Source organism: Zosterops lateralis (assembly GCF_965231275.1).
Source record: "Zosterops lateralis genome assembly, chromosome: 6".
NCBI classification, from domain to species: Eukaryota; Metazoa; Chordata; class Aves; order Passeriformes; family Zosteropidae; genus Zosterops; species Zosterops lateralis.
This window is the reverse complement of record NC_139761.1, coordinates 51666572-51682161: the sequence shown is the minus strand read 5'-3', so window position 1 is coordinate 51682161 and position 15590 is coordinate 51666572. Positions and strand designations below refer to the sequence as shown.

General features: G+C 43.1%; 2 protein-coding genes across 2 annotated transcripts in view; both read left to right on the top strand.

Moving 5' to 3' along the window:
• The first annotated feature begins 902 nt into the window (after positions 1-902).
• Positions 903-3481, top strand: RPL27A (ribosomal protein L27a). The gene is made up of 5 exons (XM_083864223.1): positions 903-961; positions 1244-1307; positions 1745-1820; positions 2488-2662; positions 3305-3481. The coding sequence occupies exons 1-5, from the start codon at positions 959-961 to the stop codon at positions 3431-3433; spliced, it is 447 nt and encodes a 148-aa protein (XP_083720349.1). The 5' UTR covers positions 903-958; the 3' UTR covers positions 3434-3481.
• Positions 3482-6383: 2902 nt separating this feature from the next.
• Positions 6384-15590, top strand: part of TRIM66 (tripartite motif containing 66) — a 44202-nt gene continuing 34995 nt past the window's right edge. The window contains exons 1-2 of the mRNA XM_083863803.1: positions 6384-6460; positions 6635-6816. Of these exons, the coding sequence (XP_083719929.1) occupies positions 6651-6816 (166 nt within the window). The 5' untranslated portion in view covers positions 6384-6460; positions 6635-6650. The remainder of the gene's footprint in view (positions 6461-6634; positions 6817-15590) is intronic.

Sequence of the window (15590 nt, the reverse complement as noted above, 5' to 3'; positions counted from 1 at the left end):
CATTCCTAGATGGAATTCTTCAGAGTGGGAGGAATAACGTCACTTGTGCGGGTGGCTTATGGCCTTTTTATAAACAACAGCTGGGGAAATACATAATTCCTCTTGAGAAAATAATGGATGAAACTTTATCAGGACATGCTGGGGAGTTACTGCAAAGGCAGGACAAAGCCACGGAATGGTGATCTACAAGAATGTGGTGCTGTAAAACTCATCTCCTGCGCCAAAGGTGTTTTCCTCCATTTGCACTTTAAAAATTAAAGGAGAAACCTTCTAAACACTGTGTTATTCATCAACATGTTCCTGCTTTTGTAATGAGAATCAGAGGATACTACACAAGGTGGTATCATGGCCCAGAAAATCTCTAGGTGACTTTTTGATCCTCAGACTAGAGCTGTGTAAAACAATCCTGGAGGTCTGAGTTTGAAGGGATCAGATGAACAAAAAACCAAGGAGTGCATTATTTTCCTTACTAAATTAGTTGTTAAAACTAATGGTGTTCCTCAGCATGGGACATTGTAAGCGCACCAGGAAAATTCTAAAGAAAAATAAATCCAGTGCTGAGGCCTGTGTTTAAAATTGGTAAAGTTTCGTTTAAAATCTTAACAGTATAAAATGCATTTAAAGAAAAACCCTAGAAACCAAGCTTAAACAGTAACACTCCAGGAATTTACATTCCACTGTGGCACATAATTGTGTTTAAAAACGTAGTGTTCATTTTCCCACTGTTACAGATGTTTAATATAAAGTGACCAAGCTTGCAAATTCTCCTAAACGCTGGTCAAAATGTTGCTTTTCCGTGGCGGGAACAATCAGGAGCCGCGCCCACAGCCCCGGCCCCTCAGAGCCCGCCCACCGCTCCCGCCTCAGCGAAGTCTCGCGAGATCTCGGCCCCGCCCCCGCGCCTTTCCCCGCTCTCGCGAGAGCCGCGCCCTTTCTCTCCTTCTCGCACGCCGGCAAGATGGTGGGAGCCGCGGCCGGGCTGGGATGCGATGGGATGGGTTGGGGTGGGATGGGATTGGGACCCCGCGGCCGCTCCCCCTCGCTCCCGCCGCGGGACGGGGCTGCGGAGTAGCGGGGGGCGGTGGGGAGGCGCGGCTCCGAGCCCGCTGCGGCGGGGAGCGGTGCGGGGAGGCCGGTCCGCCATGGCGCCGGGCCGCGCTGGCCCCGGGGCGGGCGGGGGGTTCCCGCGGCGCTCCGTGCCCGCCCCGCTCACGGCTGCTCTCCCCCTTCCCCTTCCCCGCAGCCTTCCAGGCTAAGGAAGACCCGCAAGCTGAGAGGACACGTCAGCCATGGCCACGGCCGCGTGGGTGAGTGCAGGGCCGGCCGCGGGTGTGCCGGGCCTCGGGCAGCCCCAGCGCTGGGCGGGAGCTGCTGCTGCTCTTCCCGATCCATAAAAACGGGGCTGTGGCTGCGGGGGGCCGCCCGCAGCGGGGGAAGTGTCCACCGGTGCTGGCTGGAGGCCGCAGCGTGCGGGGGCAGCCGTCATGGCCATGGGCTGATCAAGGCTGGCACGTTTTAGATTCCCTGGGTTTATAACTCCAGCACTGCTCAGCAGATCAGTACCGGGTATGCGACATCTGAAACTTAAAGGGCAGTGCTGTCTCCCTTTCAACTTTATCCATTCCAACCATGTCACACCACAAGACGAAATAAATAATTTAAGTAGTTTAAGTTGGCATTGAAAGTATCTCTAATTGTTGTGTGTAATAATGTAACAAGCTTAAAATGTTTCTTCTCATCTCAGGCAAACACAGGAAGCATCCTGGAGGACGTGGTAATGCCGGTGGTCTGCACCATCACAGGATTAATTTTGATAAATAGTAAGTTAACGTTTTAATTATCTACTAGCAACATGCATGCTCTTGGAGTAGAGGCAACTGACTTTTATATATGAATAAACAAAGTTTCCTGCAATCCTATGTGTTTTTTTCCTTTAATGGGAAGTGTAGCACCAAAATTGCTTGTTGCAGTGTGGTCCCTGCCTAGCAGTGCACACAGAGCAAATGGAGATGTAATGTTAAATCCAAACTGCATCCTGTTGGCTGCCTCAGGTGAGGTGAGGGCTGCTGTGATTCCCGAGACTATAGAGTCACACCTGGCCCTGCTCGTGGTCCTGGTGTGCTGGAGTCCTCGGACAGGAACACTAATCTCTATTCACTGGCTGTGCCCTGCCTGGCCCTGCCAGTCACCGGGTTAGTGACAGCACTGCCAGCTCCTGCCTCATGGAGGTGGGGATTCCCTGGGAATACAGGCTGAGATTGACTTGTGAGTTCAAGGGAGAAGAAACAGAAAATGTAATTTCTCCTTGGTTTGGATGCTAATCATTATTACACCTAAATTCTACACATGCTAATATGAAGAAAGGTGTAATGTGACATTTTGGATATTTTGATGCCATAAGATGCTCGTTTCAGTGTTAGTTTGGAGTTCTGCTTGTTCGGGATGAGTTAAAAACGTGATCACACATGGAATGTGTTTCTTCCACAGTCACCCTGGTTACTTTGGGAAGGTGGGCATGAGGCACTATCACTTGAAGAGGAACCAGAAGTTCTGTCCCACTGTGAACCTGGACAAGCTGTGGACACTGGTCAGTGAGCAGACCAGGCTCAACTACGCCAAGAACGAGGCCGGACTGGCCCCGGTCATTGATGTCGTGCGCTCGGTGAGTTCCTGCTGGGGCTCAGCCCTGGCATTCCTGCTCTCCCACGGGTGCCTCAGCTCTGCCTGTCCCACTGGGGAAATGCTGAACTGCAAGTGAGCTCCAGTGCTTGAGTGCTCAGGGGTTCATGAAGCAGACCCTGTGGCCTGAGTAGTTACAGGAGCACTTTGGCTGTCACGTTTTTCCATGTAAGAACTTTCCCTCATACTGGTGTGTGTTTGTGGGCAGGCACTGCCCTCCTTTGGGTGGATGGGGAAAGATGGCTAGTTTGAAATGCTCCTGAAGGAACAAAACCATGGAGGAACCGTGTCACACCGTGTCCCCTGCCCTCCCTCGAGACTAGAGTCACATCTCCACATGTCTGGTTGTCGAGGTGTGCTATAGTTCTCGGACAGAAACATCTGATCCATATTCACTGGCTGGGATGTCCTGTGTCTCAGCCAGCCACCGAATCAGGGACACTGCTCACCTCTAGTGACTCCAGCAGCCGTTCTGTTAGTTGTCTTCATGTCATGACTGTCTTTTTAATGTCATGAATTCACTGGATGAGCTCATGGTTTTGTTTTTAACTGGCGTGTGCTAACAGACCTGAATGTAGGAGCTTGCAAGCTGATTACTAACACTGAACTTTTTAAATCTTTCTAGGGCTACTACAAAGTGCTGGGCAAGGGGAAGCTGCCCAAGCAGCCTGTCATTGTGAAAGCAAAGTTCTTCAGTAGAAGAGCAGAGGAGAAGATCAAAGAAGTTGGTGGTGCCTGTGTTCTTGTGGCATAAAAGTTTTTGTTTTATTCAAATTTTTTGAATAAACAATACATAAAATGAGCTGATTTACAGAAGTTTGGGTTGTTCTGATTTTTCTTTTCTGACTTGGCCAGACACAGTTCACACTTCAATGTTACCTGCATAATTTTTGATCAGGGATTTGACTGCTGCTCACTTCATTTTCAAATTGCCTGACTACAGTGTTCAGTACCTGCCATATGCAGACACCTCATTGTTTTGTCTTTATAGGGTGGCAGAATTAAGTTCTGTATTTGTGCTGCTCTTTTGTTAGTGATCCTTTCTACAGCTGTCTGAAAAGAGGCCTTGATGTGCTTTTTGTGGGGATTCTTAAACACTAAAATGACATCCAGAGGAAATCTGTGGGGATGGTGCCTGTGGGAATGGAGCAGCAGGAGTGTGGACAAAGGAGTGCAAAGTGACAGTAGTGTAGCAGTAGCTGTTAATTAACATTTGCAATCTCTGCCCTCCCAGGCTGGATGCACCATTCCTGCAGTTTCCACCAGTGGGATAGGGTTGGTGCCAGCTTTCCTCAACCTTCCTTAAGCTGGCAAAGCAATGGCACAGCTTTAGAGCTGCTCTGTGTGAAGTTCTCATTGGGTTTAAAACGACTACCTGAAATGATTGTGTCTTGGTTGTAACATCAGATTAGGACTTCTGGTGTCTGCAAGGCTTGACCCTGTGTGCCAAAGTAAGATTTAATGGTGAAAAAAATCAAATAACTAAAGCCAGTGAGCTCGTTCTCAGTGTCAGACCAAAAGCCCATAGACACTGTCACTTTATGCTTGCTGCTGAAGTTGATGAAAATTACCTTCTAATACCTGTGATAGAATCTGAGTTAATCAACTTCTAACAATTCTTTGGCAACAACTAAATTTAGAGGGCTTTTAGGGCAAGGTTGATGTGCGTTGCATTTATAAAAGAGTTCATCTTTGCCCGTGGTACTGCTGCTTGTGAATACTTGTGACATAAATCGACAATTAGTTCCAAAGTAGAAGGGTTTGGGAACGCTGTGGCTGTTGGCACTGCTGTTTCTTCATATGTGATGCTGGATGTAGCTCCATCTCTGGCCCCAGCCATCCAGCCAGTGCACCCCTCCAGGCCATGGGCAGGCAGTTTCTTCAGGAGAATGTGTGGGAAATGGTATCCAAGGCTTTACTGCAGTCCAGGCAGACAGACTGCAGCTACAGCCTTTCCCTCATCCACAAAGTGGGTCAAGCAGGACCTCCCTTCCAAAAACCCACACTGACTGGCTCTGATGCCCTGGTTATTGCTCAAGTGCCCCTTGATGGTGCTGGAGATGATCTGCACCATGACATTCCCCAGCGTCAAGGTCATGCCTGTAATTCCCTGGATTCTCTTTGCAGGCCTTTTTGTAGTTCATTATGTACGTCAGCCTTCTCCTCCTCCAGCTGCCTGACTGCTACTTTGCATACATGCCTCAGAGCAAAATTTTAAACACATTTTTTTCACTCTCACTCTTCCCCTTCCTACCAAAAAAAAAATCTGCTCAGTTTTGTATGTTGTTCAAAAGGCATAAATTGAAATGTACAGAAACCTGCTGCTGCTCATCCAGCCCCAGAGATGGCTTTTGAGGTGACAAAGCATTTCCCAGTATCGGGCTCTGTTTGCACTGATTCTCTGTGCATGGATGCTTTGGGCTGTGGTTTCTCTGTGTCAACAATGTGGTAGCTCAAGACCTCAACTTCCTACTGCACACACATGTTTTTGTAGGTGCAACTTTGTCTTAGCAACAGGAGCTGCAAGAAGTGAGAGAGATGAAGTGAGCTGAGAGGCTGTGCTGCTTTAGTGACCTTTGATAGATGTTTGATGAAGATACACTGTAAAAAGTGAGCTTGTGTAATAGGCACTGATAAAATGTTAATTAAACCACAGGTACAGCTGGCTCAGCTCATTTCCAAAGGGACCTCTGGTTTTGGAACTGGAATCTGAAGTTGTAGTGGTAGGTTTGAATTTATCTAAGTAATTTGTCAGTCAAGTTGGTGGGTATCTGCCTAGTTGAATGGGTCTTGGGTATGAAATAGGATGCAGGCTTTACCCTGGGGTCCATTTTTCTTCTAAAATATTTTAAATTCTGATGACTTCAGGATACAATGCTTAAAAAACCCTACTGGTTGTTAATTTCTGAGACATCCATAATTTTTGTGCATTGCAGATTAAAAACCCAAACCCAGATCTGCTTACTAACCATTTCCTCTGGAATCTACCAGAAGACAGAATCCCTCAGGAGAATAGATAACCCTAAGACTAGAGCTGCTGCTCTTCTGTGCTGGAGAAATCTGGAGATTGTAGCTTCAATTACATCCTGCTGGCAGCAGGGCCAGCATGCCAGGGCAATCAGCAGCTCCATGGGACTCTGGTCCCAGGAGGTTGGATCAGCTGGAAGAGTGACTCCAGAGGAAACGATGCTTTATCTGCTTTTTCTCCTCTGATACAACTTGCAGGAGTTGCCCTTTGCAGTCGGTATCTGATCAGCATCTCTGACAATCTTGGAACTGAGGATGAAACATGAACTGCAAAACTCTCAGTCGACCTTGGGGAGCTTAGGGTGATGAGAGGAACACTGGGAAGCTCAGGTTTAGTCTATAATCTGATCTGTGGTCATCTTGATAGCTAAAATTTGATTACTGCAAAGTGCACTTTCTATAAAGAAGATTGTCAGAAGATGCTATACGTTTTTCAAGGCAGCTTTCTGACATGCATTGCTGAAATGATGCATGTGTGGGTATTATTTTCTTTACCTTAAAACTGTAAAATACTTGGGTGAAATTGTAAAAGCAGTCAGAGAATCTCATCATTATAATTGCACAGTCTCAGTGCTTCTAGCAGGAAATGTGCAGCATGTGACAATTCAGCTTTGTAAGGAGATCGATAGAGCAGATTAGTTTGGTTTTTACAGAAGTTGCAAATACTAGAGAGATAGTGGGATCATGGTTTGTAAACCTTAAACCACTCTTTCCTGCACAACAATCTGCAAAGACATTCTCCTCTGTAAAGCAGGTATGTGATTTTCAGCTGCAAGGAGCTTCTTTTTTCACAGGGGCCACATGAATGTTGTTTATTTGATTGTGCATCCCGTGTTGCCCTCTGGTTTGTGCTTGAGTGATCAAGTGTTCTGTGAAGTGCAGGGCTTGTAATGAGCCATTTTGTGACTCTTCATGTTTTCGGGGCCAGGCTTCAGCCAGCAGGAATGGAGACCCTGGATCTGTTGAGGAATTGTTTGGTGTGCAAATGGGAGCTGTGGAGGAGGGAGCCCAGGATGCTCCCCTGCCTCCATTCCTTCTGCAAGGACTGCCTTCCAGATTTGATTCAAGGATACGCCTGTGTTCCCACTGAGTATGAAGTTCTCTATGAAGGTAATATTTTAAAATCTCTGGCTTTTGCTTTTTTGCAATACAGTATTATAAAAAGAGATGGACTGAGAAGCCTATTCTTCTACAGCATTACTTTAAATTCATAAACTAGGAGACTAAAGATTTGTGTGAGCAGAGAGTAGATTGGGAACAAGCCACCTTTGTTATGTTTTTCACCCAACAGCAGTGTTTTGAAGAGAAATGACACAGGCAACATTTTAGCATTTTTTTCAGAATGGGCTGTTTCACTTACCAAGTTGACATTATGAATATTTGATTTTCTTATCTTAATAAAGGGATAAATGCTACAAGATAGCTTCCAGAGCAAATTATTTTTGCAATCTTTTTGACATGCTGGATCTTTCTATGGTACTGGTTGGGTGATAGTTTTGTTCTTGCTTCACCCCCTCCTTCAGTGCCTCCCCAACAAAAACACAAAACCACCCAGTTCTTTGTTTCTAACAGGTAATAATAATTATTACAGAATGTGTATTCTGGTGCACTGAAACTCTTATCTTGTTGTATGTTGTTTCTTTCTACCTTAACCCTTGTGGCTGGAACTCATCCTAACAAGCTGAGTAAACTAGTGAGGATAAGAAGTATTTTTGGCCGTGCCTTTTGAAATCTTGAATTTATTAGTACAGTTTTCAGTTGTGATGTTAATAGAAGATGTGTAACTTTTTTTGGAATAAAACCTAGATGGCAGAATATAGTAATTTTAACTGAATGATCCTTAATTGCTGTGGGTGAAGCATTCCAGACTCATTTCTAATTTATAAGAAGAGCAAAGTCATGTAGGTAACTTGCATTTTCACAGGCTTTGAACTTTAGTTGAGTAGGAGGCATTATTTATTATCTCTTCTGTAGCAGATTTTAGAAACACGTAGGAAGGAAGAGAAGGTACCTTCTCTGAGGTGAGAGTGATCAGAATTGATGAGATGACATGAACTAGACTAGTTCAGGTTTGAGAACAAAACGGAATCAGTGTTAAGAGGTCACTGCTGGAAGGCTGTCAAAACTCAAAAGCAAAAGGAAAAGGCAAAGGAGAAAGGCTATTCTTGTACAGGGTACAGACAGAAAAAGATTTGAAGGTAGGAGAAGGAGAGAAAGAGAAGAAGGCAGTCATTGCAAATAATGTCTCCTTAAAAAATTTAATGCTCAGTCATAGTTGCCTTAAAGTTTGAGGAACCTCTCTGTGATAAAAGACTGTTGAAAAAAGCACTCCATTATTTTTTATGTATCCTTATTTGACCTCTCAGCCCTTCCTCTCCTCCTTCTTGCTGTTTCCCAAGTGGAAAAGTGGATTTCTACCACTTGCTGATCTTGGATGAAGTGCAACTAGAGGTCTCATGAGTGGTTAAAATATTGGATATTTCTTTAAGGTGGATCAGGAATTGTCTGTAGCAAAATGGAATAAATACTAGTTTATTTCTGTATTCCTGAAGTTTCTCTGTTTACTTCTTCATTCTTGCATAGATAGGGAACTTGTGTAGGAAAGAGCAAGACTAGAGAAAAGAAATAACGACCGGTGATGACCCAGTAAATGGAGTGAGACACCAGGTGCAGAGACTGAGTTAATCTATGAGCAAGGAAAGCAGCAAACCCAAAACATCTGTGTCTCTTAATTAAGCCAATGACTGAAAGTGCAGCCACCATAGGTCAGGCAGGATAAATCTGTGAACTCTTCTGCTGGCATGATGTTAAATGTTGCTTGTCTTCTCTGGTCTGATTGCTAACTTATGGGCAATTCCAGTTTTCAGTGTCATCTTTAAGTTTGATCATATGCAGGTGCTGGTGGTAAAATGTAAGTGCAAGTGCTAAGCCATTTTAGCTGACTTAATGTAAAATAGTGCCTGTAAGAAAAATGTGTTTCTTACTCATTGTGAATTCCTCAAGCAAAATGAAAGGATGGAGAAAATGTATGTGTTTGCAAGTGAAGTCATTCTGACATTTGTCATAAAAAGAATATTTGAATGTGCAGGTTTCCGTATTCTTGACTACAAACAGTACTCTGTTAACATAAAACTCTTTTCTAGTTTGTTGTTTTGTATTGAAGTTGCTGAGAAGCTGGAGGTAAGCGGTGCTGACGTTTGATGGGGGTTGGTGTTGGAACTTTTGTTCCTGTGTGTGTTTGAGGTGACTTGTGGGCAAAAGCTCTGAGGTAGCAGCCAGAGCTCCTATGGAAAAGCTGCATTGCCATCAGAATTGATCCATAGCTGTGAGAACTGAGAGTTTGGGAGTAATCTGTGTGGAAAGAGGAAGTTATCTTTGTGAGATAAATTTTGGCTCCTACATATGCTTTTTCTATGAAGGGAAATTTAAGCTTCTTAGTTTTTCTTATATATATATATACACACACACACATATATATTTAGGCCAGTGTTACTTTCCAATTTTTATTCCTTGTCTTCCTGTAACACAGAATCCACATTCTCCTCCTTTGCAGATCTGCATGTTATGTGTTTCCAATCTGTTTACTGCATGGGAAAGAGTAATTTTTAAGAGAGGGCTTGAGTAAGAAAAAGAGAATGTTCTCACATCTATTGAAATGGAAATGTCTTGACTGAGGACTTTCCCAGGCTCCTGCCTGTGTGAGTTGCCACTCGTGGTGAAATGTTGGTTCTTGTGTCCTTGGGTCTACCTCTTTCTCATGAAGCTCTAAATATATTCAAAACCAAATTCAGTCAGGTTCCTGTGTTTACCCCTCCTCCCTGAACTGGAGGTGGATGCCAAAATAAATTACTCCACATCTGCAAATCTTCCTCTATACTTAATGATATTCAATGATATAAATTCATTCAGTGCTTTAAAAGTCACCAACACGTTAATTCCAGAAGTAGTCAAACGGGGACCTGTGGAGCTGCATTGTTGGGAGAAGTTCATGTTTTTGCAAGACTGTCTCAGCTAAAGGTGTTTTTTTTGTTTTTTTTTTTTTTTTTTTTTTTTTTTTTTTTTTTTGTTCCCTCCCCTTAAAGAGAAGAAAAATCACAGGTAATTGCTGCTCAATCACAGTTAGGACCCTTGAGAACAAGGCAGATCAAAAAAAATGTACTGAAACACCTTGCAGAATTCTGCTAACTGATATAAGCCCTGGAATTCTTAACATTTTGTGGCCAAATGCTGTAATTAGCCTAACCTGTAAAGTAAAATGTTATTAGTAGTTGCTCAGCTTTCTAAATTGCTTTGTGAAGTGGTAGATTTAATTGTATTATGTTTTTTGTATTGGGCTTGTGTGCTGAGCTATTTTTTTTCTGCAATTTCATTTAAAATTTTTCTTGGCCCTTTTGTATTTCTCTGAGTTGGATAACAAAAATCCTGGAAAATGGTGGTGTAGCTTCTACCCATGTTCTCTGCATGAGTCAAAAGCTGTCCATGCTTGTGTTGTGTTAACTTAATGCCAAGAAAAGTAATAGGGTTGTATATTAGAGAAATGCAAACAGATTGGTAAAACCAAGAGAAACCCAATTTTTTAAAGAGAGAAAATGTGGCTTCCGCTATTGACAGATGTCCACTTGCTGTATTTTATTATTTCCTGCTGAAAATAAACAGTTTTCTTCAGCTTGTGTGGTAGCTGCTATATATAGGGGTGTGTGTATATATATATAAATAAAACTGTGCATCCTTAATTGTGAATGCTTGTTAGTGAGGCACATCCAAAAGTCAGCAAGGTATTGGTCAGAGGGATCTTCGGAGAGGGGGTTTATTTCAGGAAAAGGATGGAGCTCTAGGACTGCTTTGGCTGTGGGGTCATTTTCAGTATGGAGTTTTGGCATAGGAAGTTGGAGCGCTGGTTTCAGCAGACTCCAGGTGTCGACACACAGTGCCTTAGCTTGTATTCAGCCTGTTTTTAAGTAATAAAAAAATAAACAGACAAACACAGAACACCTACAGAGTTCTTAAAACCACAATATGGTTGACAGTGAGGCAGTTCTGCTGTCTTGGTAGAGCTGTGGTGTCTCCAGGATACCCAGTAACCTTGTTTTGATGCACACATTTAAGGCAAGTGATGCAATGCAATGATCTATTAATTCAGAAGGAGAACACTCTTTTGCTTTAATTAGAGCCACTTAGAACCAAGTGCATGTTTTACCACCAAAAAGAGAAGTAGAAAGATTATTCTGAAGAGAGAAACTGTTCATAATGTCTATATTTAGTCAACTTAAGCTGGGTTTAAAGTTAGTCAGCTCTTTGCACTGTGCTGTTTGGCTGCCAGATCCAAAAGGCAAGTGAAACAATGAGGGGTTTAGTTATATAAATATGAAACTGCAGAGAGTGGGAGGTTGTCTTCAGAGCTGTTTCCTATAAGCTATAATTGGGTCTTCAAGGAAATGTAAATTATGCCTGCAGCTTGAGCTGTAGTTAATGCTCTCTGAGAATAATTATTCTGATGGTTGTTGAAAGAAAAAGAGCAGAGGAATAGGTGCAACATGTGGACAGCAAGTACAAATGTGATGTGTGTAGTAGCTCCACTGTTTGTTTCTTTATCCTAATCTATTCTCATGATAATAAGTAGTAAATTATCTGCATTGATTTATTTCTGAGGCAATCAGCTTGAGGGTTCTTTCCATTTAACCCTGACCAGACTGGGAGACCTTGAAACCAAAGTGTGAACTGTGGCCTTTCCTGTACTTGGCATCCATGAGTGGTGGAGAGGTTTCAGTTGGCACTTCAGAGGTGATTTCTGTAAATGATCCATACTCTGTCATTTAGAAATTAGATTGCTGTAGTATAGGTGGACTAAAAACCTTGAAACCACTCAGAAATTCTAGTTATTTCTTTATTTGTACTTTCACAAAGGGACACTCTATCTAAGCATTATTGCTGGGTCCAGTGCAGTGTGGCAGTTTCCATTAACAGAAAATGCTGTGGGATGTGAGAGATCCAACCTGTGGGAGCTGGGGCTTGAGCAGGATAAGGCAGAACCTTGTTGTTCTCCTGAAATCTGGTTTTGGATATGCCAGGTATGGAGTTGGAGTGTCCACACTGGGCACGTGTGTCTGACTAATGGATCCACTGCCTCTGAAATTCCATTTTCCCCCAACCCTCTGTCGAGTTACTCTGGCTGATGGCAGTGTGAGAATGGAAATAAACAGGGTGGCTGCTGAAAAAGGGCTGCAAACTGATTCAGCCAAGCAAACATCTGCTGCTTAGAATTCTCAGGGCTCAGAGGTGCCTGTACATAAATAAACAGAGTCACACACAGTGTTACACATCTCTTTCTGGTGCTGGTGCCTTCTGTGGTGATGTTCAGGTGCACAGACCTGTTGAGGATGGGGCTGAAAGCAGTAGAGGGGATTTAGATGCAGGACTTTTCTTCTACATCCCTCATGTGCTGACACTTTGTAGGAGTTGGTTCAATACAATGTGGTCACCAGAGATTCTTCAGTAGCTGGTAACTCAAATACATTGAGAATATCTTATATGTGGTTGAACCTGCATATAATTCTGAAGTAGGGCTTTATTCTGTGTGTCACAGTGAAACAGGGCTTAAATCCAGCACTGGGATCCTTGCTAGCCTTTATAAATTGATGATCATCTCTGTATCAGTGAAATGGGATGTCATAAATAACGATTTCAAGTGCCAAACAGCAGGAGGCACTGAACTTCTAAAAGATAATTTATGCAAATGTTACTATCTCTTTCCTTCCAATTTTATTTCCATGCAAAAATAGAATGTGTCGACATCTCTGTCAGCTTTTTGCTACTCCTAGAGGTTTTGATATCAGTAAAATCATGATTGTACCTGATGTCCTAATAAGTAAACTGTTGTTTGAGTCCTGTAATTCCTTGTTGAGTTGCTGTTTAGATCCAGAAATTGCATCATTCTCATACGTGCAAACAGTGAGTCTCCAGGGCTTCTGACTACCCTTCCCTTCACCCACAGAGCTCTAATAATGATATATTTAAATGAGCTGACTGTAAAGTGCAGGTTCTGGAAACAGATTAACAGTGTTGTTTGGAGGCAGGGGTAAGGTAGGAAGGCAAGAAAAATGTTTAGTTTATGGTCCGCAAAAAGTACTGTGGGAGTGAATGGCATGGTAAGACCTGCTGCTGCCTGGATTTGGAAAAGCTCCTCTCTCTCCTTCTGCTCCAGTCTGAGGATTGAGTGAAGACCCAGGCAAGAAAGGAAGTAGGACACTGCTGTTCATTTTGACTGTGGGATTTTTATTTGGGAAAAATATGACCAAGGCAAGATTTCGGAGGCCTGAATGAATCCTAGAGGCAAGGGCAGGAAAGAAGGCAAGAGGAAAAAACCTCTGCACCTTGTAATGACTCAGTACAGTTTTATTTCCTGCTGATTTGCCAGAATTCCTGGCCAAAGAAGAGGGAGCAGCCACAGGGAGAGGTGTGGTGACTTCAGTCCCACCACAGCACTGCCTGATCCCAGGGAACTCCTGTGTGTGCAGTTCTTACCACCCACCTGTCCCCCAGAACAGGTCACTCTGTGAGCAGCTCTCTGGCTCTTTATCCAGAGCACAGGTAAGGGGTTTCCAGGAAAATCTGCCTTGATGGTGGTTTGCACTCTGAGCATGAGCACAGCAGGATGCTGCTTGTGGCTCTTTGTAAATACGTACGTAATTATTTGCTTAATTTCAGGTTAATTGCTCCACAATTAGTGTTTTGTAGTGTATTTATTATGGCAAGCTGTCTTCTGATTCTTTGAGGGATTTATATTGAAAAAGATGGGCCATTTCCATGGAGCTCAGGTTTTCATTAAATGGAAAAGGTATCAAATAAACCCAATTAGCTGAAGAAGTGTGATCTCCAAAGCCACCATGCTCAGGCAATCCTTCTTTTAGCAAGATGCAAATCTGTCTCCTGTGCTTTTAATAAAGTTTTAGATATAGGATTCAGTATTACGTGTTTCTGATTAGCCCCTGTCAGTAAGAAATTACTTCCAATACTCTATTGCTGTGGTGTCCCCATTAGTTTTCCTCTTAGCTGCTCTTTTAAAGAGAATTTATTTTTTTTTTTAAATTAAGCTGATGGCTCTGCATGCCTTCTGTTCATCTCAAGGGAGTCTTAGATTTGAAATCATAATTTACAGTTACTTAGATATTTAAGACACAGCCTGATGTTTACTCAATCAACGCTGTACTTGGCACTCTAAAGCAGCTCTGACCTGTGCAACTTGCTCCATGTATATCTCTGGAAAAACACTGATTTTAGTAGCATAATTTGAATCTAGAACCTGGGAGAAAACTGTACTGTGCCATCCAGGGCATCACTTTTAGATGTTCCTTAATATTAATCAGCAGTAATGTCATTTACCTTCAAACTGTTGATTGTGTTTCTCAGCACATATATAAGGGAGGCTTTTGTGCAAACTGAAATCCATGCATGATTTATGTTTTCTAAGCATGAAAATTATTGGAGTTTTCTTAAAGCTTTTTTTTTTATATAATATAATTTAAAAATGCTATAAAGATTGTCTTGCTCATTATCAAATGAAATGCATTCTAATTACACTGTGTTCTATACTTCACTGATTTGTAACAAATTAGCAGAATTTAAAGCTCATGTGAAGGTGCCTGAGGCCATAAGCATTCCATGAAGTATCATTCAATTGGTTTAATTTGATTTAACATCCTGCACTAACCCAATAGTGTTGGGACTTAATGAAATAGTAACTTCAGTAATAACGTTTTTTACCTTGTGTACTGTGTCCATAGAAGTTGTCCTGGCTGGGGCAGAGCCCCATGCTTTTGATTCCCAATAAGCAGTTGTTCCCAGAAATGCTTTGTGTGTGCTCACCCATACAGCCCACAAATGGGAGAGTTACTGTGGGAGCAGTGGGTTTCGTATATCAGAGAGTCACCTGTTGGCTATTTCCCTTTGGGTCCATTTGCAGAATGTTGTGTAGCCTCAGTGGGGAGGTTTTCTCTCAGTGTTGGCCAGATCAAGAGCTGGCGATGCTGTTATGGGAGAAAGAAACTGGTTCCAAGTCTCCAAGGACTCCAGGCAGCTCTGTGAAGTCAGGAGCTGGTTTCCTATTGACTGCACTGAGAATTAGAGCACCACCCCTGAGACTTATTTGAAGCTGCTTGCGGAGTAGGTATCTTTGCTTCCTAGTTTATCAATCAGAATGTATCCATCTTTTTATTCCTGCTGCTGTTCCAGCTGTGCCACTTTGTACAGGACTGGCAGGGAACCTTGAGGAGTGTTTCAGCTCCCAGGAATTAGTGCTACAATTCACCCGTGCTTGTGGTGAGCACCATTGACAAGGAGCAGGAGGCACTGTCAGTGTAACACAGCTTGTCTGACCTCCTCCTGCTTTTACATGTCTCCAGAGAACAGGGATGCTAGCAGGCACCTAAAAGTCTCACACACTGTAATTGGGAAAAGCTTGGAGGGGTTTCAGTGCCACCAATATAAAATAATTATGTTCTACTAGGCTGTAACATGTAAAAATGTGATTAGCTATAAAAACTGTGGGTAATTCAGATAATTTTTCAGCTGCAGTGCTTATAGGAAGGATGTGAAGTAGAGGAACTGTTAAAAAGGCTTCTCCAGCTTTCTGCCATCGTGGGCATCTTTCTCAGATAATTTTTAGCACCTCTGTAACTCCTGCCAGCAAACACCCTTAAACAAGGCTCAGTTTACATGCCTGATGAGCAGAGCACTGGAAATTGCTTGTTACCCTTTCCCCTGGGGTGACTTGTGGCTGTGTAGCTGTCACCTGTGGGCACAGCCTGCTCCTCCTCCTCTCCGCCTGAGCTCTCAGGGTTGTGTGAAATGCACAGTAAACTGAATACTTTAGGTAGTTTGTGGTCTGC